The 26,621-nt window shown below is 43.0% G+C and overlaps 1 protein-coding gene across 1 annotated transcript; it reads right to left on the bottom strand.

Moving 5' to 3' along the window:
* Positions 1–1,636: 1,636 nt before the first annotated feature.
* On the bottom strand, positions 1,637–25,397 carry LOC146577318 (protein NLRC3-like). The gene is made up of 10 exons (XM_085252785.1): positions 24,990–25,397; positions 24,804–24,905; positions 22,401–22,479; positions 19,736–19,940; positions 17,784–19,584; positions 14,937–15,110; positions 14,400–14,573; positions 8,270–8,443; positions 5,175–5,221; positions 1,637–5,026 (listed from the first exon to the last, which is right to left on the bottom strand). The coding sequence occupies exons 1-10, from the start codon at positions 25,076–25,078 to the stop codon at positions 4,488–4,490; spliced, it is 3,384 nt and encodes a 1,127-aa protein (XP_085108911.1). The 5' UTR covers positions 25,079–25,397; the 3' UTR covers positions 1,637–4,487.
* Between the last annotated feature and the right edge of the window lie 1,224 nt (positions 25,398–26,621).

Below are 26,621 nucleotides of genomic sequence, written 5' to 3'. Positions count from 1 at the left end.
AGGATCAAACAGCGTCCAGCTAAACACACATGAAACTATCAGAGCTGACAATCATTCCAATAACATCTAATGGTTCATGTATGTAGACACAGGACTACAAGGAAATGGCTCTCAGCATCTGGCTGTGGGAACACACGAGTCCCTGTTTGTGTTCAGATTGTGTGCATGTTTTAGACGTGTGTCACATGTAGAAACACAACAATCCCACAATGACACACAGATGTGTTTGACACAGCTGTGCAGCTGTAAGTTGTTTCTAATGATTCATTGAAGCTCTTCTAACATTCTGGAGACGATCAGTACATGAATCTGTTCAACACGACAACAATTTGACTTCAGTGTGAACGTTTGCATTAAATAACCTTCTTCATCCAGCTGACAGCATCTTCATCCTATGATGTGAACAGTTCCTCCTGTTGATGACAAACCTCTGACAGGATCTGCTTGAGGAGCTTTTTCATGTGCAGCTCTCTGAGCTCAGGGCTGAGCTGCTGTTTCATCTTTAAGAGCTGCTGCCTCCTCGCCGGACTTGTTCTCCTCTTCTTCTCCTAATGACACCATTTCTGCTTCATATAAAATTCAATAAAGATGCTGACATGTTTCTGTAGCAACAACATCATTGAATCTAGAACAACTGGAGCCAAACCAGTGGCTCTGCTGGGATCACTGGTGAGCCAACACTTCCTTGTTGATGCAGATTTCAGGGCTTCCTTTTGCTCCTCCGTTATAACTGTTCTCTCTTCTCAACACATGATGACACAAAGGAATCAGCAGTGACAAAGATGATGCTGAAGAGAAGCACACACTTCACACATATAACAGAGCAGTGCAGTTACACACACCTCTGCTCGACATCAGGCCTCAAACAAAGACACAAAACACTAACTTGACTCTAAACAGAAGAAACGAGCAGCTGTTTCTGTTCTGTGCTTATTTATATTTGACACACATGCTTCTCTTTGTGCAAACACACATCGCACTATAAGGGTAACCTCGCACACAATGATTGGACAGCACAGTGATGATGCTGGGAGATCCTATACGCAGCAACACAGAAACACTGAGAACTTTAAACAATGATGGAAAGTGTTATAAATGACTTGTTGGCCTCTGATCTGTCACAAACAGCTGAAACGTGTCTCTCATGAGTCACATGAAGGTTTTTGACAGAAAGGACAAAAAGTAGCTGCAGTCAGTTTGTGTCATTTTTATATTTATTCATCTGGGAGAAAAATCTGAGGGACATTAAAATGTGTTTTCAACAGAGACAAGAACATGAATATAACAGAACAGGTAAATGAACATGTTTCAAGTAAACAGCTGGACTGATCAGGTCCAAACACAGAGTGATAAACTTGTCAAACAGCTGTCATATCTTTATATAGAAGCTCTTTATAAATGCTGCTCACTGCAGTCTGTTTACTAATAATGTCAAAGTGTTAGAAACACAGAAACATCAGAATGGTCTTTGTTCACAGAAACCTGTCTGGGATCCTTTGTTGTTCTTTTGATGCAGAGTTACATTATAAATATAAAGAGTTATTTCAGAGTCTCATCAGTTTTCCTGCATGTCTTTATTTAACACATCAGCAGGGCTGAAGCTCTCATGTTAAACACACACTGATCTATGGACACGTTCATGTGTTTCTAACAGAACCAGGCTGTTATCAGCCTGCACTAACATTATGTCACACACACTGAATGTAACAGTGACAGTTTACATCATCACACAATCAGCTGTGATTGTTTCACTGTCATCAAACGAGTCAACAGGAAGTAGAATCAATAGAAACCAATCATTTCCTGACAGCATGTCTGATGGAAATAAGTGCAGATTATGTATGAAGTCTAACTGCACACAGTAACTGTGTTACAATAAGGACTTAACAGCGCCCTCTGCTGGAGTGTTTCAGTACTGCGTTAACTAGAATACACCACCACCTCCTCACACCACCTGCTACAGCTCTACTCTTCTATGACTACAGTCATCCACAGCACTGATGTGAGGTCACATGGTTCATATGTAAGGAGCACAGCTGACCTCAGGTCAGTTTAATGACTGTGAGCAGCAGCTGTGTTATTGTCACTGTGACAGGGAGACACTCTCAGACACAGCGCTCATGTCAGCTTGTTCTCATGCAGGAGGATCAGGAGCTCCATGTTTGTCTTTCTGTTTGAATCATGATGTGTTTGTGCCATCAGAGTCTGTCATGAGTACTCAGGGTTTCACAGCAGCTCTTCTGGATGCTGACGAGGACTCCAACCTCATGTTTCACCTCTCTGAGCTTCTGATGTCTGTGAACACTCGTGTTTCTTCTCTGGGCTCATCTGGACAAAAACACCTTTCTGTGTTTGGCTGCAGCCTCATTCTGACTGACAGGAAGTGTGTTATCCATGAGCTGCACTTCTGTGAGGAAGTTTCCTGCTGTGTTTCCTGTCTGTGGACAAACACGAGTGTTCCAGCTGAGGACTTGGTTCCTTCCACCTGTCCATACAGGACATCACGCTGTCTGCAGCTCTGTAAATGCAGCTCCAGGTCCTTCCACGTGCTGCTCTGTATTTGTGCAGTTTGTAGTGTGTCCTGGGAAACGTAGCACACATGGTGTTCTTCTGCTGTTTCCTCCTTTCACTGAGTGTGAAACACTGACGCTGTGCTGTTGTTCACAGAGGGGAGCTGATTCTAGCTGCAGCTGGACTCTGTCATCTAACTGAATGTGTTGGTGCTGATCACGGGGCTCTGAGGGGGAAGCAGCAGGAGGACTCTGGATGCTGACGTCAGTGTATCTGTGGAAGCTCCCACAGCGTGTCTGTCATTCAATATTGTGCTGTATATTGTATCTATGCAAAGATGAACAGACTGTGTGTTCACTGGTCTCTGTGCTGCAGCTCTGATGTCATCATCACTCCCTCCTCCACCCTCAGCAGTCCCAGCATGCTGCTGTGGTGCACCCCACCCTCACTCTACACCTGAGCCACAGACCACACCCTCCACCTCAATATACACCACAGTTTTCTCTGCTGTGGAAATGAGATCAGGAGGAAATCATCATTATTATTATTTAATAAACGCTGACATTAATGTGGGCTTATTTGTTTCATATTAGAAACATTAGTTGAGTGTTTTTAGTATAAAATGGTCAAAGTCCCTCTTTTTGCTCCTCCCCTCACCTGTGGATGGGCGGTGCTGTTACCGTGGTGACAGCTTGGATGTGTTTCAGTCCTGCCTGGTTATCACTGCAGGAATCTTTCACATTTATTACAGGTAATAACTCTGATTTTTCTGTGTATTATGAACCAAATGTATCCTGATACACACAGAGATGGATGAGCAGAGGTTTTTTTTGCAGTTTATGTAGTTACTATGGACTTAATGCATACATATTATTAAAATTAGGGCTATAACAGTTGTATTGATGTATAGCAACTTGAAATGCTCCCACAAATGGCTCCACAGCATGTAAAAATATAACAAAAGCTCTGGCGGACTTGGTTCTGTGGTCAGTCTTAAAGGGTGAAGTTAAACTCTGTAATCTTCACTGTGTCACAGAGTTCAGTGAGTCCCGTTATTCACAGTATCAATCAGATCATCAGAGAACAGCTGATCAGCAATCAGTGGTGCCAACAGCGCCTCCTGTGGTGAGAGGATGCAATAATGCAATGTAGCATTTTTCCACTCAACACTTGCAGTCATGGAAACTGTCTGTTGGATCTGTGTGACGTTGCTTTCTTGGTCAGAGTTCCTCACAAATGTCCAGATGATTCTTCTAATGAGGCGTCGACCATGTTTGCAGCTCTTTGGAAGAAAACGTCGCCCTTTGCCATCCTTACTTTTCTTTGACTTCTTCAAATGCAGCTGAACTCCAGCTGGTATTTTCTTGGACTTTGCAGCTGTTTCTGGTCATCAGTTCATTCCTGCAAACCTCTGAAGCTGAACAACAATGATGCTGCATTGCTGGCTGATCCCAAAAGGTTGATTCTGTTCATCTGGACGTTTTCAGAAACGTTTGCTCACTGATCAGGTGACTTCTTCAGTCTCAGCTGACTGCAGCTTTACAAGCTTACAAACAGCACATTTGCACAATGACTGAAAGCAGCAGCACCTGATATATATGATACTAATATAATACATATACATATATAATCCATACTAATGATGAAGGAACTGAGCTCACAGTCCATTGTTCATTCAGTGAACTACTCAGTTTATTTTGGGCCTCAGAAATGCTCACTCTGTTTGTACATCACTGTCAGCAATAGACTCATTCTGCTGTGTGGACAGGAACACATGTGACATCACTTCCTGTTTGTTTGTGACTGAAGAGGAAGAAGTTTACAAGGAATCATTTAGAAGAGTTTCAAACATCAACTGATTGAATCCATGAATCTGAAAACGTGTTTGTGAGTGAAAGAGACAGACATGTACAGACTGAACTATCTGTTCAACAGTCAGAGTGTTTCTGTAACAGGAGACACTCTTTACACTCCACTCAGCACAGGGACACTGAGGAACCAGGAGAGAAGGAACTGAACCCAGGATAAAGAGTTTGAGTGAATGTGGTGTTGAAGGTGTGGAGGTGGATCAGAGTGTCAGAGGAGACTCTGTAGAAGGACAGAGTGCCAGCAGGACAGTCCACATACACTGCTGCTCTGTTAGAGACAGAGGAGGAGGAGGAGGAGGAGGAGATGGATGTTTTTATCATATTGTGTCTGACAGAATGAGGACCACCATCAGAGCAGATCAGACTCCAGGACTGATCATTGTCTCCAAACACACAGTCATCACTGCCTCCTTTCCTTCCGATTCTTCTGTAACTCACTGATATATAAACATATCCTCTCCACTCGACCTCCCAGTAACAGCGACCAGTCAGACCATTTCTACACAGCAGCTGAGGACGAACATCAAATCTGTCTGGATGATCAGGATATGACTGAACCTCCTCCACATGTGTCACCTTCCTGTTGTTGTCAGACAGTTGGAGCTTTGTGTTCACTGTGTTTGTGTCGATTGTGAGTTGACAGGAATCTGATGGAGAGAACAAACACAATCCAGCTGCAGTTATTGATCCATCATCTGTTCATTGATTGACACTTTGATGATGACTCCTGACATGATGAAGATGGTTGAATGTGTGCTGCTTTGTTTTCATGAATCCCATTAAAAACACACTTACACTTCCTCAGACCTGGTCTCAACCATCGGACTCCAGCAGGCTCCACCCTGAAAGGAGGAGGGGGGTCAGAGCAGCACAGTCAGCATGCACACATGGACATTACATGGCTCTCACACACACACTGTTACACACTGAGCTCAAAGCTCGGCTCCACTGTTTTATTCAAAGAAATCTACATTTATTTATCAGCACATTTAAAAACAGCTTGAGCCAAAGTGCTGCACAGAGTAGAGAGAAAATAGGAAACATACACAGTAATGACTATAAAGACTGGTCAGGATTGAAAGCTACAGAGTACAAATGTGTTTCCAAGCGGCTTTTAAAAATGTCCAGTGTTGGTGACGACCTGATGTGAAGGGCGACTGTTCCAGAGTTTGGCTGCAGCCATCGATAAAGCTCACCTCTGTTTTTACGTCTAGTTCTGGTCAGAAGCTGCTTATCTGCAGACCTGAGGGCTCCACTTGGATTCTTTTGTTAAAGAGAGATAAGATGGAGCCAATCCATTCACAGATTTAAAGACAACCAGATCTGGAAGTGGATTCTACCACGTACTGGTAACCAGTGGAAAAAGCTGGTGATGGGTCGTCTAGCACAGACCCACCGCTGGAACCAGACAATTGATGAGGGAGAGAACTGTGACAGCGCCGTTCCTTCACTTGACCTCAGTCGCTCTCGTCTGCTCCCTCGTAACACTGCTCTTTATTGAGCTTACATGAATATGCACAAGTTCATTATGACGTCTTACACAGGTATGAACAAAGAGTACCAGTCTGTGCATAGTGTGTGTGTGTGTGTGTGTGTCTGTGTGTGTGTGTGTGTGTGTGTGTGTGTGTGTGTGTGTGTGTGTGTGTGTGTGTGTGTGTTCCAGATGTGACCCTGTGACCCCAAAGCTGGTGCTAAGAGTCCAGCGGTCCCCCTAACAAAGGGCTCTTATACTTAACCAGACACAGAGTAGGTGTCCTCCTACACCAGGGGTCTCAAACTCGTGGCCCGCGGGCCAATTGCGGCCCGCAGGACGATAGTTTTTGGCCCCACCTTAATATGAAAATGTAATGTTAGTTTGATAATGTATGACACTTTACAGTGTTGTGGGCGGAGCTGAATTAACCCACCAATCAGGGTGGGATATGGATCTCAGGGGACACCAGCCGGGCTTGATGCAAGCAGGGAAACATTTGTCAATGAGTCAAAGTTCCAGCAGCGTTGCCCTGGAGTGTTTCTTTCTTTCCTGTGCCTGGCTGGCTTCCTCCTTTCTATTGGGCAAACGCCGACATTCGCCCCAGCGCGCTGCGTTCACAACACTTCAAAAAAAGTTGTTTTTTTAAGTTGCTGCCCAGCAGGACATTATACGTATATAGATTTATACACACGTCAGTGGGATTTAAAAGTTATTTTTCCACAGAGAGAGATCTCATATTAACTCTCACAGTGATGCGTAGGCGGCGGGATAAAAGAAAAGTCATGAACTCAATGCAGCCCAATTTAGTCTGCAGTCACATAGCGACACCTGTTCATCGGCAACAACAGTCCCCGGTAACCCGGACTAATTATAGGGTCGCACCGTAATTTGTGGCTCCATGTTTTTATTTGCATCACTGCGTTTGCATTGCAGCAAACATGAACATTACATATATTTCAATATAATGTAAAAGCAGTCAAAACAACTAACATCAGAAACAGCTGATGTTATTTGTTATATGTCACGGTGTCATTTCCGCTTCTTTCTCCTGTAACAACAGCCCGGCGCCGTGAGCAGTCGCCTTTTTTGCGCTCGCTATCCCTGCACTTTCTACCATCTGCAAACGCCACGGTGTTCGTGTCGTCATGAAAGACATGAACATCGAGCGTAAAAACAAAGGAGACTGCTACCGGCTTTTTATCTGCCGATCGCCGTGCTACGGTTGCAAGAAAAAGAAGCAGAGATGACGTTCTCTACGCGTTGAGACGTTCCCCGTCCGTCGGCTAAACGCTTGATTGAAACTTCAATGCGACAGTGACACCAAGTAGAATTATAAATGTCACATAGCCCCAAACATGTCTTTTTCAAAGCCTGCGGTGAAGAGAAAGGTTGGTGATGAGCACCGACAATTTCAGGAAAAGTGGGAAATGCAATATTTCTTTGTTGAGCACAGGGGCACCCCGACCTGTCTTATTTGCACAGAGAAAGTTGCGCTGCACAAGGAATACAATTTGAAACGTCATTACACAACTAGACATGCTGAGCTGGATGCAAAATACCAGGGAGACGAGAGAGCGAACCGGGTTGCCAGTCTTAAAACAGATCTACTGAGGCAGCAAGATTTCTCCAAGAAAGCAACCAAAGAGAATAATGCAGCAGTCGGAGCCACGTGGTTAGTGAGATGATTGCTAAAGCAGGGAAGCCATTCACAGAAGGTGCATTTGTCTAAAAGTGCATATTGCAGGCTGCAAATATAGTCTGTCCGGGAAAGAAAGGTCAGTTTAGCAACATCAGCCTTTCTGCCAACACCGCAGCAGATCGCATTTCTGACCTGTCAAGTGACATTTATGACCAACTGTGTGAGAAAGCCAAATGTTTCAGTGTATACTCAGTCGCTCTTGATGAGACCACAGACATCACCGACACTGCCCAGCTCCCAATGTATGTCCGTGGTGTTGATGACAGTTTTGAAGTGATGGAGGAGCTGCTCACAGTAATGTTTAGTTAGTAAAGTTTATGGGCCCTGTTAGAATCAATATTTCATTCTCATTCTGTTGTTTGAGAACAATAACAGAAAAATGTGCACTTGAGAACAAATTTATTGTGAATTCAGCTGTGAATGTACAGTTTGTCATTATTTAAGCTTCCATTTCCAAATGTTAGCTCACACTTTATTAGGTACACTGGTATCTATCTCAGGTACACCTGTGACCTAGATGTTCCTGCAAACAGACTCCTTGGAGACCCCTACATAAATATCCATGTACTATCCAGCTAGACTAGTGTGTCTGTCCCTGAAAATATTCCTGCATGTGTGATTGTTCATGTGTCATCTGCAGGAAACAAACAGGAAGTGAGTGAAGGACACAGGAAATGTTTCCAGCTCTTCCTCCTCTATCAGACATTCTCTCCATACCTAAGAGTGTCCAGTCTCCAGCCTGGATCCTTCAGTCCAGCCGACAGCAGCTTCATTCCTGAGGGACCTGGATGATTGTAGCTCAGGTCCAGCTGTCTCAGATGGGAGGGGTTGGAGCTCAGAGCTGAGGCCAGAGAAGTACAGCCTTCCTCTGTGATCAGACAGCCTGACAGACTGCAGACACACAAAACAACAATCAATCTGTCAACAACCGTTTTCTCTTTGTCACAATAACATCTATCCATTTACATCCATTCAATGTAACTTTATTTAAAAGTGACAATACCCAACGGACAACAACAGTCATCTGAAGCTGTTTAACAGTGTAAGGTAACCGCCTCCAATATTAGAGAGAAAGCCCCAAACATCAGACAATTGTGGAGATACAGAAATTCTTTTATTGCTGCCATATAATCTGCATCATTATAACTGCATTAATAATGTTCTTTACAGCATTATTCCATCTAATAATATTTCTCACAGTATTGATATTGCATTAAAGTTGTCTATTGAACATGTTCATTTGAGGATCCTTCCATTATGTTAACTTTTATTACAAGTACGGTCAGAAGTATTTCATACACATTGCATATTTGTGCTTATGTCGAGTTGATTGCACTTCTCTGGGGCCTCCGTGGTTTGTCTCACTGCTCTACATTGATAGATTTCGCGACACAATCCACTGTGAGCAGCACTTGGTGATGGTGGGAAGAAGAACTCCCTTTGACACAAAGATCCTCCCAGTGAAAACAGGCTCCAGGAGGAGCATCTACCATGACTGGTTGCAGGGTGAGGGGAAAGAGAAGAGATGAGCTCAGAGAGACAAGAACAAAACAGAGAGACAAAAGTTAAGGACACGTAGTAGTGACATATAAAAGCATCAGGGGTGAAAAGAGGGGAGAAGAAAGCAGAGCGTCATGGGAAGTCCACCAACAGCCTGAGCCTATAGCAGCATAACTAAGGGATGGTTCAGGGTCACCTGATCCAGCTCGAACTATAAGCTTTATCAAAAAGGAAAGTTTGAAGCTGATCTTCAAAGTAGAGAGAGTGTCTGTCTCCTGAACTCAAACTGGGAGCTGCTGCCACACCCAGTCCAACATAGCCAGGCTGAGTCGTTAGATTAGTCCAACGTAAAGTCAGAAAGTCATTATTTATGTCACATTTTAGTGCAAATGTAGAAAAACTGTCCAAAAGTTATTTCTAAATCTGATATTAAACAGTTTAAATGGTGAAAAAAAGCTGTAAAGAAAACAGAAAGAGTCAATAAAAGCCTCTTTAGAGGGTCACCAGTTTAAAACTCAGACATTTAAACTGGTGATTCTCCTTCTCTGCTCCATTTCCTCTCTAGACTTCCTGTTGCTAGGAGGGATTTGATTGGCTGAACATCCTTTTAGCCTTTCTTTAGTTCTTTGGGTGCTAATCAAAGAGGAAAACACACGAGTCATGTGACGTGACATAAGGAGCGCTCTGATTGGTTGGGATTGACAAACTATGGTGCTGTTTGCAAGCTTCGCTTTGCAGAGGCAAGAAAATCTCTTAGATAGTGATGAGACGCTCCACAGTGACATTTCCACACTTTGGAGCTTCTGAAGTGCAGATGTTTGGAAACGCTGCTCCAACGTCTGGTTCAAACACTCAGATCACGTGACCTCAGCTGCCACAGGTGGCATACCTGCTGCTTCCATGTTAGCATGTTAGCTCCAACAGGTGGTCAGTGTGAGAGCAGAAGATGATATCAGTGACATCCAAACAAGGAAGGAAGAGACTGTTGAAGGCAGCGAGCTGTGACTGCTGTGAACAGTGTCCTCACACTATTTTCTCCCTGTGTCAACATACATGAGGCTGCTTCAGCTGCAACACACCACAAACACCTTTATACAACTAAATATACTGAGAGCACACTGCTGTGGTTGCTCTGGTAACCATCCATATATCCAGATGTTTGGGGCCGAGTCTGCTTCCTCATCCTTGGTTCAACCCTCAAAGTTTAATGTGGTTTTTTGTGATTTGGTTTTATTTGTTGTTCTATACACTGTGAAACAAAGCTAGAAGCCCCTGTGGTTCAGTGGGGGACTCAAACCCAGGACCCAACCTGCTCCAACAACAGTCAGAAGGATTTTGTTAAGTCTCATTTTCTGTTCATTAGGAAAACATCAATAATGAAGAGCACATGTTTATAGAGGCACATTCAGACCAATGACAACAGTCCATTCACACTGCCCTCCACCTTTTTAAATGTGAGTAAACACATCATGGTTCTGGTGCTGACGTGGTATCAGGGACAGGTGATGATTTTGAACTCAGTCTGAGGTTTGATTACATTGAACCTGCACTGCTTTATCCTGTTTATGACACATTTATACCTAAAGTCGCAGCTGGATAACAAAGAACGAGGAAAAACACATTTGTTGAGAGAATTGTTAACAAATGTGGTGAGAGTGTTGTAATAGTTACAGACAGAACTATGATTTATTTATTTAAATGCATTCCAGGACGTTTTTTACTCACGTTATGTCTCTTCCACGATGTTATTTTTCTCTCCTACAACGTACGTTACAATTACATTAGCATGACCATTTATCCAAATTAGGCGATGACGTCATTCAGCGACTTCCAGCAACTTTTAGGACAGCCAATAGCGATTTTCCTTACTGAGGAATTGGCAACACCAGGAGCAGTGGGTGGATGACAGCATCATCATGAAGGATCAGTGTGAGAATACATCATCATCCACAAAGAAAACCAGTCTGAGTGTCTGATGCTCTTGTTAGAAAGACGCAGTCGCAGCTTGTGGGTGCAGTTAGCTGGTTTGCTAGTTAGCTGCTCTGCTAGTTTGCTGCTCTGCTAGTTAGCTGGGAGCTAACTCACTCGAACATTTGATGCTAAACTGTCTAAACTGTGTGAGCAGCATTCATTGCTGCTCTGTGTTACTCTCCAGCCTCTCTTTCACTTAGTCCTCTCAGTTTTTTCCTCCTTACAAACTAGAAAACCTTCTTTTTCAGCTTCTCCTCCACACCCGAGCTGTGGCTAAGTTGCTACCAGCACGCAGGCTCGGTGTGTACAAATTCATGGGCTGCATCCTCCTGAGGACACATTTGTAGACCGATTACGTCACAGCGACGCACCGAAGGCTGTCCAAATTCCTCCGAATGCAGCCGACAAATGCGTCCTCCTTTCCCCGAATTTGAAGGATGGGTCGGGTGTGTCCTTCGTGGCCCACCATATCCCAGAATTCATAGTGCGGCCCAGCCAAACTCCAGCTTCCAGTAATGGTGACCGCTACTAAGTTTTAAAATTACTCTTATTAATCTTCCTGGGTCACAAAATAAACTTTTAACATATTTTCAGGGGAGAATGTGGGTGTGTAAACTTCAAATATCTGCTCGGTTTATGAAGATATTGCATATTTGCAAAAGTGCAAAAGTGCAAAAGTGCTTCGACGTTTTCGGCGACGTCTGTTACCCAGCTAGTCGAGAGCTCGAGGGTCACTGAAGCCGCAGAGAACGGCACAACTCCCGGCACATCATTTTCAGATCACCGCGGACTTTCGCTACTCAGGTTAAAAGTAATATTAGTAACATATGACTGAATCTATATCTCACTTAAAGCTTTCTGTAAATGAAAGAATCAGTGAAAATGAGGCACTTCAGCTGATTTTAAACAAAAACACTGAACATAACCTGATCCAGACCAGGTTATTGGTTCAGCATCAGTAACGGTGATGTAGCCAGGTAGAAACAGAGCTAGACAGACAAACATTTATGCTCACAATCACACATCTCCAGTTAACCCAGCATGCATGTTTTTGGACTGTGGGAGGAAGCAGAGAACCTGAAGACAACCCACACAGGCCACACTATCACTCTTATTTACAGAATTATAATCTAATTAGATGATAAAGTAATAAATTATTTGGTATTTTAATGAAAATACATTTTAAGCAATAGTTTATAAGTCAACAATTATAGTTAAAAAAAGTGACAAATCAAACAGTCAATAAAACCTTCTACAGCTGAAACTAATGTAGACAATGTTGGGGGAGGAATTAAAAGTAAAAACCAGGTGATGATAACTACCAAAATAAAACAGGAAGTGAATAACATTCAAGCTCACTTTAAGCTCAACAGTCAAACTCTGTTTTGTATTAATCTATTGTTTTGAATTTTTGTTTACATTTTATATTTAAGTGAGGCAATGAGTCATATCACTGACCAAATACACAGGGAGTGCAGAATTATTAGGCAAGTTGTATTTTTGAGGAATAATTTTATTATTGAACAACAACCATGTTCTCAATGAACCCAAAAAACTCATTAATATCAAAGCTGAATGTTTTTGGAAGTAGTTTTTAGTTTGTTTTTAGTTTTAGCTATTTTAGGGGGATATCTGTGTGTGCAGGTGACTATTACTGTGCAGAATTATTAGGCAACTTAACAAAAAACAAATATATACCCATTTCAATGATTTATTTTTACCAGTGACACCAATATAACATCTCCACATTCACAAATATACATTTCTGACATTCAAAAACAAAAGAAAAACAAATCAGCGACCAATATAGCCACCTTTCTTTGCAAGGACACTCAAAAGCCTGCCATCCATGGATTCTGTCAGTGTTTTGATCTGTTCACCATCAACATTGCGTGCAGCAGCAACCACAGCCTCCCAGACACTGTTCAGAGAGGTGTACTGTTTTCCCTCCTTGTAAATCTCACATTTGATGATGGACCACAGGTTCTCAATGGGGTTCAGATCAGGTGAACAAGGAGGCCATGTCATTAGTTTTTCTTCTTTTATACCCTTTCTTGCAGCCACGCTGTGGAGTACTTGGACGCGTGTGATGGAGCATTGTCCTGCATGAAAATCATGTTTTTCTTGAAGGATGCAGACTTCTTCCTGTACCACTGCTTGAAGAAGGTGTCTTCCAGAAACTGGCAGTAGGACTGGGAGTTGAGCTTGACTCCATCCTCAACCCGAAAAGGCCCCACAAGCTCATCTTTGATGATACCAGCCCAAACCAGTACTCCACCTCCACCTTGCTGGCGTCTGAGTGGGACTGGAGCTCTCTGCCCTTTACCAATCCAGCCACGGGCCCATCCATCTGGCCCATCAAGACTCACTTTCATTTCATCAGTCCATAAAACCTTAGAAAAACCAGTCTTGAGATATTTCTTGGCCCAGTCTTGACGTTTCAGCTTGTGTGTCTTGTTCAGTGGTGGTCGTCTTTCAGCCTTTCTTACCTTGGCCATGTCTCTGAGTATTGCACACCTTGTGCTTTTGGGCACTCCAGTGATGTTGCAGCTCTGAAATATGGCCAAACTGGTGGCAAGTGGCATCTTGGCAGCGGCACGCTTGACTTTTCTCAGTTCCTGGGCAGTTATTTGGCTCCTTGGTTTTTCCACACGCTTCTTGCGACCCTGTTGACTATTTTGAATGAAACGCTTGATTGTTCGATGATCACGCTTCAGAAGCTTTGCAATTTTGAGACTGCTGCATCCCTCTGCAAGATATCTCACTATTTTTGACTTTTCTGAGCCTGTCAAGTCCTTCTTTTGACCCATTTTGCCAAAGGAAAGGACGTTACCTAATAATTATGCACACCTGATATAGGGTGTTGATGTCATTAGACCACACCCCTTCTCATTACAGAGATTCACATCACCTAATATGCTTAATTGGTAGTAGGCTTTCGAGCATATACAGCTTGGAGTAAGACAACATGCATGAAGAGGATGATGTGGACAAAATACTCATTTGCCTAATAATTCTGCACTCCCTGTATATTTCATCTTTTCAGTCAGAAATAATCAATTGATCATATTTTTATTACTAAATGTTTCTGAAAATCAAATTCTGATATCTGAACAAACAGCTCTGTAAAAACCTTCAGAATACAGGAATCGAACTAGAAGGTTTGGTGGATGAAGCACTGCTAAAATAAAGATTTTGGACTCAGGAGCAGATGGGACATTTCATTGCAAATGAAAGACAGAAAGTGAACAAATATCACTAAAAACCCCAGACACTAATTTCTACATTAAGACTTTTTTAAAAATCAATTTCCTGTTTATGCAGTAATAGAAATCAGGTTTAACGTGATCATCATTGGAAAATTTTAAATCCTGACCTGAGAGTTTCCATTTTAGAGTGTGGACTCTTCACTCCAGCAGACAGAAGCTTCACTCCTGAATCCTGCAGGTCAGAGTTACTCAGGTCCAGCTGTCTCAGACTAGAGGACTGGGAGCTGAGAGCTGAGGACAGAGCTTCATAGCCTCTCTCAGAGAGCTTACAGTGACTCAGTCTGAAAAATGACAGATAAACATTAAACAAACACTGTTGTTAAGTTGCAATGAGGGTGCACTAAAGAGTTATTAGATTTAGCAATTAATCCTGTTTTTTTACTGAGAGTCAACAAATGGATGACGCTGACATTTGTTAACTGACAATGGTCAATCAATTCTGGTATTCTATTGCAAATGCCAATTGGGCTCCATGTGCCGGGCAGTGCATTAGCACCAAAGTAGCTGACATATTGATCAATAACTCTGCTCATTAAATTATCATAAAACTATTACAGAAGTTTAACTGACTTTTTTCCCATTTAGTGGATTCTTATTGGTTAATTCTGTCAATTGATGAAAAGCACAACATAACTTGATCTCACCTCAGAGTATTCAGTTTGCAGTGTGGACTTCTCAGTCCTGCAGAAAGATACCTCACTGCTGGATCCTGCAGGTTGTTGTTACTTAAGTCCAGCTCTCTCAGTGTAGAAGACTGGGAGCTGAGAACTGAGGACAGAGCTTCACAGCCTCTGTCTGAGAGATCAGGGACACTCAGGCTAAAAAACAAAATAAAAACACAATTTGAAAAACTGTAATTTAATAACAAACTGTTATCAAATGACAAGTTAAATGAACTCTCTGACCAGTTACAGAGACTCAGTCTGGGGGAACAGAAAATATTTTAAAAGTCCACGTAGTAAAGAGATTAGAAATGTGGCAGATGATTATAACTTTAGACCAAAAAGGTCCCTCTCGCTCATATATTTGTTAAAACAAGAATAAACGCTCATCTTGATTTGCTTTGAATTTTTATTGACTTCTTATGCTGATTCATAAAGAATATGACTTCATCTGACCTGAGAGACTGAAAAACAATCAAGCATGCATGACTGAATCTGCCAGCAGCTGCAGATCCTTGGAGCTGTACTGGTGATGCTGATTGTAACATATAGAAGTGAACTCCTCTTCAGCTGAGCAATAAGACCAGAGGAGGAATGAGGGAGTTGATCACCTATGGCTCCATCACAGTCTTTGAACATCTTCAGTCAGTACAGAATGATGCTGCGAGGCTTTAACCAGCACATGAAACAGACTGGACATTACTCCAGTTTAATCTCTTCACACTGGTAACCAGTTCATTTTAGGCTTTATTTAAAGTTTTAGTCCTTACTTTTAGTCCCAGTCTATATTTCTGACTTTCTACAATCCTACAGCTCTTCTCACATCTGAGATCTTCCAGTTAAAGGCTGTTACTGGTCCCACTAACTCATTTATTCAGACTCTAGTATTCAGAGTGGCCTTTAACTAGTTTTAGGCTGTATGATGTTCAGTGTTTGCTGTTTAATGTTTTTATTGCCTGTTTCTATTGTAAAGCACTTTGTGATTTTTGACCTGTGAAAGCTGCTGTATGAATAAAGTTTACTTACAGGATGATTCTGGATATGACTTTGATAAAAGCTGACACCCAGATTTGTTTAAGACACTGACATTTACTGCTGCTATCAAACATTAACTATAATATACTGTATTTAGTAGGGGTGCAACGATATTCGTATCGATATTGAACCGTTCGATACAGTGCTTTCGGTTCGGTACGCATATGTATCGAACAATACAACATTTGTAATTTATTTTATCAATTTTCCTTCTGACGATGCTGTCTGTGTTGAGCGCTCAGTGAATCTGTGTTCGACTACTCCGCCTAGGCTGTACTGTCGAGCGCAGATCCACTGAGCGCTCCACACAGACAGCATAGTCAGGAGGAAGAGCACAGGGCAAGCTAGCGAGACAGAAGTTAAGCTCTCAGCAACATGGACCTCCCCCACTCTCATTCAGATCTGGCGTTTGGAATTATTTTGGTTTTCATGTGACGTATGACCCTGAAGGTAAGCGAGTCATGGACTAAAGTAAAACAGTATGTTGGATGTGCCATGCAATGCTCAATTACATTGGTGTGAACTAGTGTGTTAGCGCAGTTAGCTCGTTAACGTGTTGGCCGTCTAGCCCCATGCACGGAGCGATCGGCGGTAGCTCGTTAACGGAGATTTGCCGTGTTGTGGCGTTAAGGTCATTTCAACGAGATTAACCTGAAAGCACTAGTGGGAACACAACGAATATGACTGCACATTTACGCCGACATCATCCTAGTGCAAAGACAAAAACAACAAGCATGCTACTAACTTTAGCCGAGTCATTTAGACAGCTGTTAGCACATGATTCTCCTTATGCTGCTGAGAATATAGCCCAGAAGAAGCGGATAGTATAGCTTTTATTTTGGAAAGAGACATTTCTCTGTAATAAACTCTCTTTTCCAAATATGAGTGATTCCTCAATCAGATACAGGGCTCGCAAAATCGCTAGCCCGACGTCCCGGAGCTAGCGATTTTTTCAGTCGGGCTACCAAAATCTATCTCTTCCCTGCCCGTCGGGCTATTGTAGGAAAAATGTCAATGCTTTTGCATTCTTTCAGAAATGTAGCTGGGTAATTATGTCATTGGCATCGGTGAGCCACTGTCAATATGTGACATATTGAAGTCGCGTTTGAATTTGCGCTTGTTTTTTTGCTTTCACTTTGCAATCGTGCGAACTGTGTATAGAGAGCGACAGTACTGATTGGTGAGTGATGATAATTTGTGCACCAATTCCTCTGACATCGTCTTATTAATCGTTAGCTTACTAAGCAAACATGACAAGTGAAATCTCCTGCAGCTTAAACATGTGAGAGGTTGATCGCGCAGAGAATCGCTGAGCTTATGTGAGTGCGTGTGTAAAAGCAGCAGGAGAAGTTATGATAAATCAGACTATAAGGCAAAAAGAAAGTGCAGCTTTATGGTTTCATGGACAAAATAATTTCTGTGGCTGCAATATGACGAGCTAAATAACCAGGGCTGCACATAAGTGGTCCGCAGGTGCGCATTCGCTGTCAAAATAAAAAACACGCACAAGGGTTAGGGTTAAATTTAAAAACTGTACTTTTGAGTTAAAATATATATTTATAATTTTAATAAATGACAAATTAAAAAGGCATGAACATTTTTTTTGTATCGAAAAAATATCGAACCGTGACACCAAAGTATCGAACCGAACCGAACCGTGAATTTTGTGTATCGTTGCACCCCTAGTATTTAGTGCTGATGATCATGTAAATAAATATGTTTAAGTTTTTAAGGGTCCATCACACATTACACTATTTATGTTATAGATAAAAGCCTGATCACATGTTTACTTACAGAGCTTTGTTGGAGGCTTTGACCACTGGCAGCAGCCTCAGAAGAGCCTCCTCTGAAGCAGAGTATTTCTGCAGGTCAAACTCATCCAGATCTTCTTCTGATGACAGTAAGATGAAGACCAGAGCTGACCACTGAGCAGGAGACAGATTGCCATTGGAGACAAGTCCTAATGTTATGTACTGTTGGATCTCCTCCACTAGAGAACGATCATTCAGTTCATTCAGACAGTGGATCAGATTGATGCTTTTTTCTGCAGACAGATTCTCACTGAGCTTCTTCTTGATGTACTGGACTGTTTCCTGATTGGTCTGTGAGCTACTTCCTGTCTGTGTCAGCAGACCTCGTAGGAGAGTCTGACTGGTCTGCAGTGAAAGACCCAGGAGGAAGCGGAGGAACAAGTCCAGGTGTCCATTTGGACTCTGTAAGGCCTTGTTCACAGCACTCTGGTGGAGAGATTGAAGTTTTAGTTTGTTAAATAATTTAGATTTCTTGGAGGTTGTTTGTTGTTGTTCCAGCAGATTGAGTCCAGAGTTGATGAAGGTCAGATGGACATGAAGAGCAGCCAGAAACTCCTGAACACTCAGATGGATGAAGCAGAACACCTTGTCCTGGTACAGTCCTCTCTCCTCTTTAAAGATCTGTGTGAACACTCCTGAGTACACTGAGGCTGCTCTGATATCGATGCCACACTCTGTCAGGTCTGATTCATAGAAGATCAGGTTTCCTTTCTGCAGCTGATCAAAAGCCAGTTTTCCCAGAGACTCCATCATCTTCCTGCTCTCTGGACTCCAGTGTGGATCTGTCTCAGCTCCTCCATCATACTTGACCTTCTTCACTTTGGCCTGAACCACCAGGAAGTGGATGTACATCTCAGTTAGGGTCTTGGGCAGCTGTCCTCCCTCTCTGGTTTCCAGCACATCCTCCAGAACTGTAGCAGTGATCCAGCAGAAGACTGGGATGTGACACATGATGTGGAGGCTTCGTGATGTCTTGATGTGGGAGATGATCCTGCTGGCCTGCTCCTCATCTCTGAATCTCTTCCTGAAGTACTCCTCCTTCTGTGGGTCAGTGAACCCTCTGACCTCTGTCACCATGCCAACACAGACAGGAGGGATCTGATTGGCTGCTGCAGGTCGTGTGGTTATCCAGAGGCGAGCAGAGGGAAGCAGTTTCCCCCTGATGAGGTTTATCAGCAGCACATCCACTGAGGTGGACTTTCTAGGGTCAGTTAGGATTGTAGTTTTGTGGAAGTCCAGAGGAAGTCGACACTCATCCAGACCATCAAAGATGAACACAACCTGGAAGTCTTCAAAGCTGCAGATTCCTGCTTCTTTGGTTTCAGTAAAGAAGTGATGAACAAGTCCCACCAAGCTGAACTTTTCCTCTTTCAGCACATTCAGCTCTCTGAAAGTGAATGGAAATATGAACTGGATGTCCTGGTTGGCTTTGTCTTCAGCCCAGTCCAGGCTGTATTTCTGTGTTAAGACTGTTTTCCCAATGCCAGCCACTCCCTTTGTCAGCACTGTTCTGATTGGTTCATCTCTGCCAGGTGAGGCTTTAAAGATGTCTTCTTGTCTGATGGTTGTTTCAGGTCTGTCTGGTTTCCTGGATGCTGTTTCAATCTGTCTGACCTCATGTTCATCATTGACCTCTGCAGTCCCTCCCTCTGTGATGTAGAGCTCTGTGTAGATCTGATTCAGGAGGGTTGGGTTTCCTGCTTTAGCGATGCCCTCAAACACACACTGGAACTTCTTCTTCAGGGTGGATTTAAGGTTACGATGACAAACTGCAGCTGGAAGTTCTGAATAATAATAATAAAAATACAACTTTAACAATCACATTTTACAAAATGCTGATGACAATTTCTGACCCACTGAGAAATGACTGAACACACTGGTGTCACAAGTCTCTCATTTATCCAGCAGCTTAAATCTTTAGATAAATCCTCTTACGTCTCTGCAGACGGTCAGCCAGCTCCTCCTGCTTCATTCTCCTCAGGAAGTCCACTGTGATCTTCACAAATGCCTCTCTGCTGTTTCTCCTCTGCTCATCATCCTCCCTCTGAAACTCCAAGCACTGGGGCTTATTTGGATTCAGAGCCTTCTGGATCTTCTTCAGCTCGTTCTTCACAAAAGTGATGATGTTGTCCTCCAGCAGCTGGAACAGAATATTTATGAATGACCCACCACTCTGAACTTTAGTCCACACAACATCCACTTCTTTACGATCAAGGGGCATATCATCCGCGAACTCTTTACCAATTATAGGTTTGACTTTATCTGATTAACTGAGACTTTGTCCACAACTCCATGATCCCAAAAAGTTGATGCTGTTCATATGAATGCAGTGATTTCAGTGGGAGAAACATTTCACTGGTGTTCAGAGCTGAACTACCAACAGGTTGATGATCAAAGCCAGAAACTTGGAGATGTTTCAGGTGACTGAGTTGATCGTACAGACAACTGGTCTTAAAGGTTCACTCTGTTTACACATACAGATCAGTATTTAAGGTTTGACTCTCATCATCCACTGGGGCACAAACTGGGCGTCATCAGGACCCTACAACACAGAACAAACACCATCCCCACAGACACAGCAGCCAGCGAAGCAGAAGAACTTCACATCAAGAAGGTCCTGAGTAAATGTGAACGCTGGTTTGAGGGCGGAGTCAAGGAGGCCATTTATGTGAAAAGGAAAGACCATCTCTGAATGGAGGAGGGGCCTAAGGGTACAACTGTCACCATCTTACATGCTGTGATTGCAGCCATTCCCCAGCTCTCTGTGAACTGGACTCATGACCATTGATCAACAACCATTGATCAATGGTCCTGACAATATGCGTACCAATGATCAATGAACTGACCTCCCAGCCCATTGTTCCTTCAGTGGGCTGGTTTCAGTCATACAAATGTCCTGTTTATGAGATTGAAACCTGCAGTCAGCTGAGACTGAAGAAGTCACCTGATAATGATGAAACGTTTCTCCCACTGAAAACATCCAGATGAACAGAATCAAGCTTTTTGGGATTTACGTACCTGGATGATTGAGCATCAAGACACAACTCTGTGACTTTTCTCAGATGAATCAATCCTCTCCTCCAGCTTTGTTTACATCTACCAGCCCTGTGGCGCTGCCCAGGGACAATAATCTATGTGAGAGGTGGAAAGTCATACAGGTGTCTGCTCCTGCCTTCAGTTATTTTATCTACTGTGTGTCAACTGGCTGAACCTCCTCCAACTGTCTACTGTCTCCCTAAACTCAACAATGACTTCGTGATCTATCCATTCTCTGACCAAAGACATCCTGCTGCAGGAGGTTAACATAGCAGCCAATGATGATCCCACTCACTGTGAACAACACATTTGGACCTGATTTGCTGCTCTGGTTTACACGTGAACTTCCACTGCTGCTGTCACCAACTTGAGAGGCTCTACAGAAAAACTGGACTTGTCCATAAAAATCATAAACTACATTACAAGGACAGCATTGCTCAATCAACTCTAATTACTACTGACATGTTATCTCTTCTAACTAAGGTACAGACACTCAAACTTGCTGCTTTCAGTGAGAAGTCAAATGTCTGAATATGAGCTGGAAGCTGCTGAGAGTCCTCCTCCTTCCCGTGGGGTTTACTTTCTCTACTACTTTCAATATAAACACGCCCCTTTCATGCACCTGCAGAGGGCCACCAGCAGATGGAGCTGTCTTAAACAAATCCACTTGGATAGTTAGCTGTAGATGACTTTCTCAGTATGACTGAAGGACTTTGAGTTATTCTTTAGATTTATTTAAACTCTTATATTGTGCACAAGTGTTGAGCGACCCATAATTTCTCTGTACTTTTCATAAGAGCAGCCAGACTTTCAGCTAGTTTTTCTTTGCTCTGCAGGTTTTATGAAGGTGTGTCAAAGTTGTTCTTTGGACATTGGCTGCTTATTAAATCATTTTCAGTCCTCGTACAGGAACACTCTTCAAGCTAAATCCAAGTGTGTTAGACCAGAGTTAACCTGATAGATATGTGTGGGTGTGTAACTCTTAGAAGCTGATTGGCTGCTTTTTATGGGGGCTGGGTCTTTGGAAAGTGTTTTAGTAACACACCCTGAACTGCACACTTTAACAAACAACATGAGATTTTAACAGTAATGTAAAAATCCTGTGATTCACTGTTATTAAGCACAAACACATCTATGGCCCCGTTTCCATTAGTAGCTGCTCAGATCGACTCGCCACAGGTCGCCACGACTGGACTGGATCCACTGGTTTCCATTACAGTTGAGGACCACCTAATGTGGTCGTCTCAATACAGCCGAGTGTCGACTAACATCATTAGTAAGTGCTAATGCTGCTAATTTCCATCATATTTGTCATTTACAAAGTTTTTGAAGAAACAGTTATTCAGCTTCATCCCCACTGATCTCGACTACAAACTGTTTCACTTTGGTTTCTGTTTAAAGCCTCGATGTTTAAAACGTTTCCCTGTGATCACATTTGCACCGTCTGATTTCAAAGTTTGTTTCTTTTGGTCATTTAGTCCACAGAGTCCTTGGTGTTCTGAAAGGGACCTATAAATAAATGCATTATTATTAATATTAAAGTAGTTGTTGCACATGTACAGACCATAAATATGGAGTCCAGCTGTGTTTGATGCTGCTGGGCAGACTGACCACTGGGAACCTCTGAGCTCTGCTGGTCCACTCTGTGGAGGAACCATGGACACACACACGAAGCCACTTTCATTATTAAAATGTGAATTTAGCCTCTAAAAGCTGTGTTCAGTCAGTGTTGCTGCTTCCCTGTGTCTGACGTATGTGCTTCTGAAAGAACCGTTAAAAATTCCCGTAAACACTTTTAACCCTTTAAAACCGATCCACAGCCTGGTTCTGACCAAAGCTTCCCTCGTTAGCGAGTTGAAGACCGGTTGAAGATTTTCTGTCGTGTTTTTCGTTCTTCATGAGGAACAAGTCTCTCAACTAGCGGGGCCTGTGGAAACACAGACTCAACAAAATGACTGTTACAGGGTCAAAGGTCAGGGTTCAAACACAGGACTGTGTTTCACTGTTTCAGCATCAACACTGTGGAACAAACTTGCTGTCACTGTGAGATAGGGCTGCCACGATTTGTCGACTAGTCACGATTACGTCGACTATCAAAATCGTCGACGACTAATTTAATAGTCGACGCGTCGTTTGAAGCTTTGTAAGATCCCAAAAGACGCAGGAATAAGTAGCAGGATTTAAGAGTGTAATAACGGACTGAAACAGAAGATGGCAGCACTGCATGTACAAGGATGCCAGCTGCCGTTAAACCCGAAGAAGAAGAAGAAGCAGCTGTGTCCCAGAATTCATAGCGCGGCCCAGCGCAGTTTCCAACAATGGCAGCAGCTAGTTAGTTTTAATATTACTCTTATTATTCTTTCTGGGTCACAAAATAAACGTTTAATATATTTTCAGGCGAGAATGTAGCTGTGTAAACCTCAAATATCTGCTCAGTTTATCAGGACACCACATATTTTCAAAAGCGCTCCGACGTTTTCGGAGACGTCTGATACCCACTAGCTCGATAGCTAGCCGGGGGCTAGGTCGCTAGTGCCGTGAGAACACCGGACTCCCGGCAAATTGTTTTCAAACCCACCGCCGTCTTTCGCTACTCAGGTTAAATATATATGAGTCACTTAGATAACTTAAAAATGTTATTGTTTGGCTTTTTTTTTTTTTTAGTATTTTATTTGTTCCTGAGTAAATCGGTTTGTCTGAGATTAAAGTTATAGTTTTTACACAGCTGACTAAACGTCAAGCAGACAGCTGATTATCAGAAGTGTGAGATGCTGGAGATTATACTCCGGTGTCCTGTTATATTTTAGATAGCAAGGAGTTTATTAAACTTCACCGAAACAATCTGCAAATTTCATTAAAATTGAATAAACTATCATCTTGTCTTTATTTTTAGTTAGCACCTTAAAAGCTTAAAGCTGTAAGCTAATGATAGTTATATAAGAGCAGATGCTGCTGGTGCAATAAGCTGTAGTTTTACGTCCAGTGGATGATGATCTGATTAGTCAACTAATCGCAAAAATAATCGGTTACTAGTCGACTATCAAAATAATCGTTTGTGGCAGCCCTACTGTGAGATCAGCACAGTCAGTAAGGTGTAGTAACTCCTCTGGATGAATCCTGCACTCCTCCTGATCTGTCACATTGATCCAGCTGTCTGCAGATTCATCACTGAGGTCGGCCTGCCACCACCAGCAGCTGGATCGCTGCTTCATGTTTGAAAGGAGCTTTCTTTATCAGTCACTTCATTATAGGAACAAGAAGCTCATCAGATCCTGTCTGTGTGACACTGAAGGTGAGATTAATGAAAGTGTGTGAGCCACTAACAGTGTGATATCATTGATATATAAACTCACAGGAAAAGAGGAAACACACTCGTATAAATGTGTGAATGAGGCGAGCATCAAACTGCTCAGAGGAGAAAAGCTCCATATAAGAACCATTACTCCCAGTATTATTCCAAACTGGTCCAGCCTATAAAGATGAACTCTGTGTGAACAGCTGACCTGTGTCATGTGACCAAGAACACAAACATGATCTACTGTCAGATCAGGACACGTCACAGTTGCTGTTTAACAGCACACTGCAACATTCACACGTTCATCTAACAAACTGGATCATTAGCAGCTGCATGTTCACACGTTTCACTTTGATTCACTACAGATTCAGCAGACAGAAAGAAGCTGATGAGGAAACAACAGCTCAGTTCATTTCTGTCCTGGGTGATGAAAACAGCAGCACTGCTGAGGAGCAGGAAGTGGGGATCAGACTGAGTGAAGAGTTTCAGGACAGAGAGTTTGAGAACATCTCCTCTTCCTAAAAATCATCTCTGAGTATCTGCTGTGTTTGTGGAAACACTCCAACACACAGCGCTGCACATATGAACGTGTGTGAAACAGAGCTGACATTAAACATGATGGAGGATTTATTCACACACACTGAGTCACAACAACATTTACACACACGTTACCTCTCTGCAGAACGACACACGCCTGATTTAAACTCAATACCAGCATCTTTAGACCGGTCACTCTGTAAGGACACAGAGCTGGGTGGAGGTCCAGGCTGGTTCCTGTGAATAATGATGCAGCAGTGATGTGAGTGCTGAGCTGTGACATGGAGAAGAGTCATGGACAGTTAGAGATGGTCATCTCACCTCTGAGCTTTGGTCTGGCTCTCATGTTCCCCACACAGAGTGCTTTTAGAGGGAGGGACTCCCTCCTCTCTGTCCTCACACTGATCCATGCTGCTCAATTCACATCAGCTCACACACACTTTCTACCTGCAGAGGAAACACAAATCATTCATGTGCACATCAGCTGAAATCCTCCTTTCATCATGTGTGCTGTCCAAATATCAGCTGCTTCTTTCCTGCTTCATCTCAGTGTCAGCTGGATGCAGTCAGACAGCAGTGTGAGGCAGAGGAAGCTGCCATCAGCTGCTCTGCTATCAGTCCACTAGATGGAGCCTGAAGCACACACGATGCATTCACTGACACACACTGATTCACTGTGACTGGAAGCTTCAGTCAGTCCAACACGTGTGAACAACATTTTAAACCTTTCAGCTGATCCAGGATTCAAAGAGGATCAGCAGAGTTAAAGCTTCACACTAATTCTTCCTGCTGAGTTTGCAGAGAACTGCACACACACTGATTCACTGCTAATGAGAAGCTTCTTCCATCCAGTAATTCATCATCCATCAGCTCTGCTGCTGCTCTCAGTCCTGGACTCTGATCACACACTAAAAGCAGCTTTTTAACTCGTGTCTGTAAGAACTCTTAGCGTTAGCTTAGTGTTAGCTTAGCGTTAGCTTAGCTTTAGCTTAGCTTTATCTTAGTGTTAGCATGCTGTGTGGCTAGCTTAGCGTTAGCTTAGCGTTAGCATGCTGCGTGCTAGCTTAGCGTCAGAGCTCTGCAGGTGTCTCGTGTGTAAATATTAATCACAGTGACAGTAAAGGAGGTAAAGGGCTGTGACGTCATCACGTACGCTGCGTCCTCTGTGGGCTCTGAGTGAACTCAAAGTACAAACTACAAGTACACAAACACGAACGTAGCTCAGAGTGGCGGACACACTCGGCCTCGTTGGTCCAGCTGTGAGTCCGTTACCGTGAACTATGGAGCGGCAGATTTGTGCTGAACTAAGCTGCACACAGCTGATGTTAGCCAGGAAACATTACACACTGACTTTAATGGAGAGACCGGAAATACAAACACACACAGTTTGTTGTGTGAAGAAATCAAACACGAGCTGAACAAACAGTAAAGTTCCTAAAGACAAACTGTTAAAGGAGGAAACAAAGCAAACTTACAGTTTCTTCACACACCAACAACAAGCTCCACTCCACACCTGGACACTAAACACGGACACACAGGTGAGCTGCTTCCTGGAAGGAGGCGGGACTCCACCTGAAACTCAGCACAGGTGGGAGGGGCTCAGCTCTGTGTGTGCTGATGTGTTAACTTTAAAAATATGCCGTCTGACTGCTCAGACTGAGTCAGAGTAAAGTTCACATGCTGACGTGTGGAGACATGAAACCTTGTTGTAGCTGCAGGTGTGAACACACTGATCCCAGATCAGCTCTGCTGTATTTGTAACATGAACATTTCTGCTGCAAAGCTTCAAATGTTCAGCATGTTTCTCTGTTTCCAGTCTATAGATCCAGTCACACTTTCTACCTTCACCTGTGCAGTAAAGACTGAGAGCAGAGCTGAAACCAAGCGTCCAATCAGTGAGCAGCATCAACACCTGAGCTTCATTCAGACTCTGTTATTGAAGATGTTGTTGGT

This window comes from Mchenga conophoros, linkage group LG3 (genome assembly GCF_057382185.1).
Source record: "Mchenga conophoros isolate Kocher_MC1m ecotype Shallow Benthic linkage group LG3, M_conophoros_male_GT1.1, whole genome shotgun sequence".
Taxonomy (NCBI): Eukaryota; Metazoa; Chordata; class Actinopteri; order Cichliformes; family Cichlidae; genus Mchenga; species Mchenga conophoros.
This window is presented reverse-complemented; position numbering and strand designations above follow the sequence as displayed.

What these genes read in the sequence shown, in the direction of transcription:
- LOC146577318 (XM_085252785.1), bottom strand. Translation starts at nt 25,078, where the DNA reads ATGGATCAGTGTGAGGACAGAGAGGAGGGAGTCCCTCCCTCTAAAAGC. An exon ending in TGGAGACTGGACACTCTTAG is followed by an intron (nt 5,222 to 8,269) that starts GTATGGAGAGAA and finishes TCCTCCTTTCAG; the next exon opens with GGTGGAGCCTGCTGGAGTCC. An exon ending in GAGACCAGGTCTGAGGAAGT is followed by an intron (nt 5,027 to 5,174) that starts GTAAGTGTGTTT and finishes TCTCTCCATCAG; the next exon opens with ATTCCTGTCAACTCACAATC.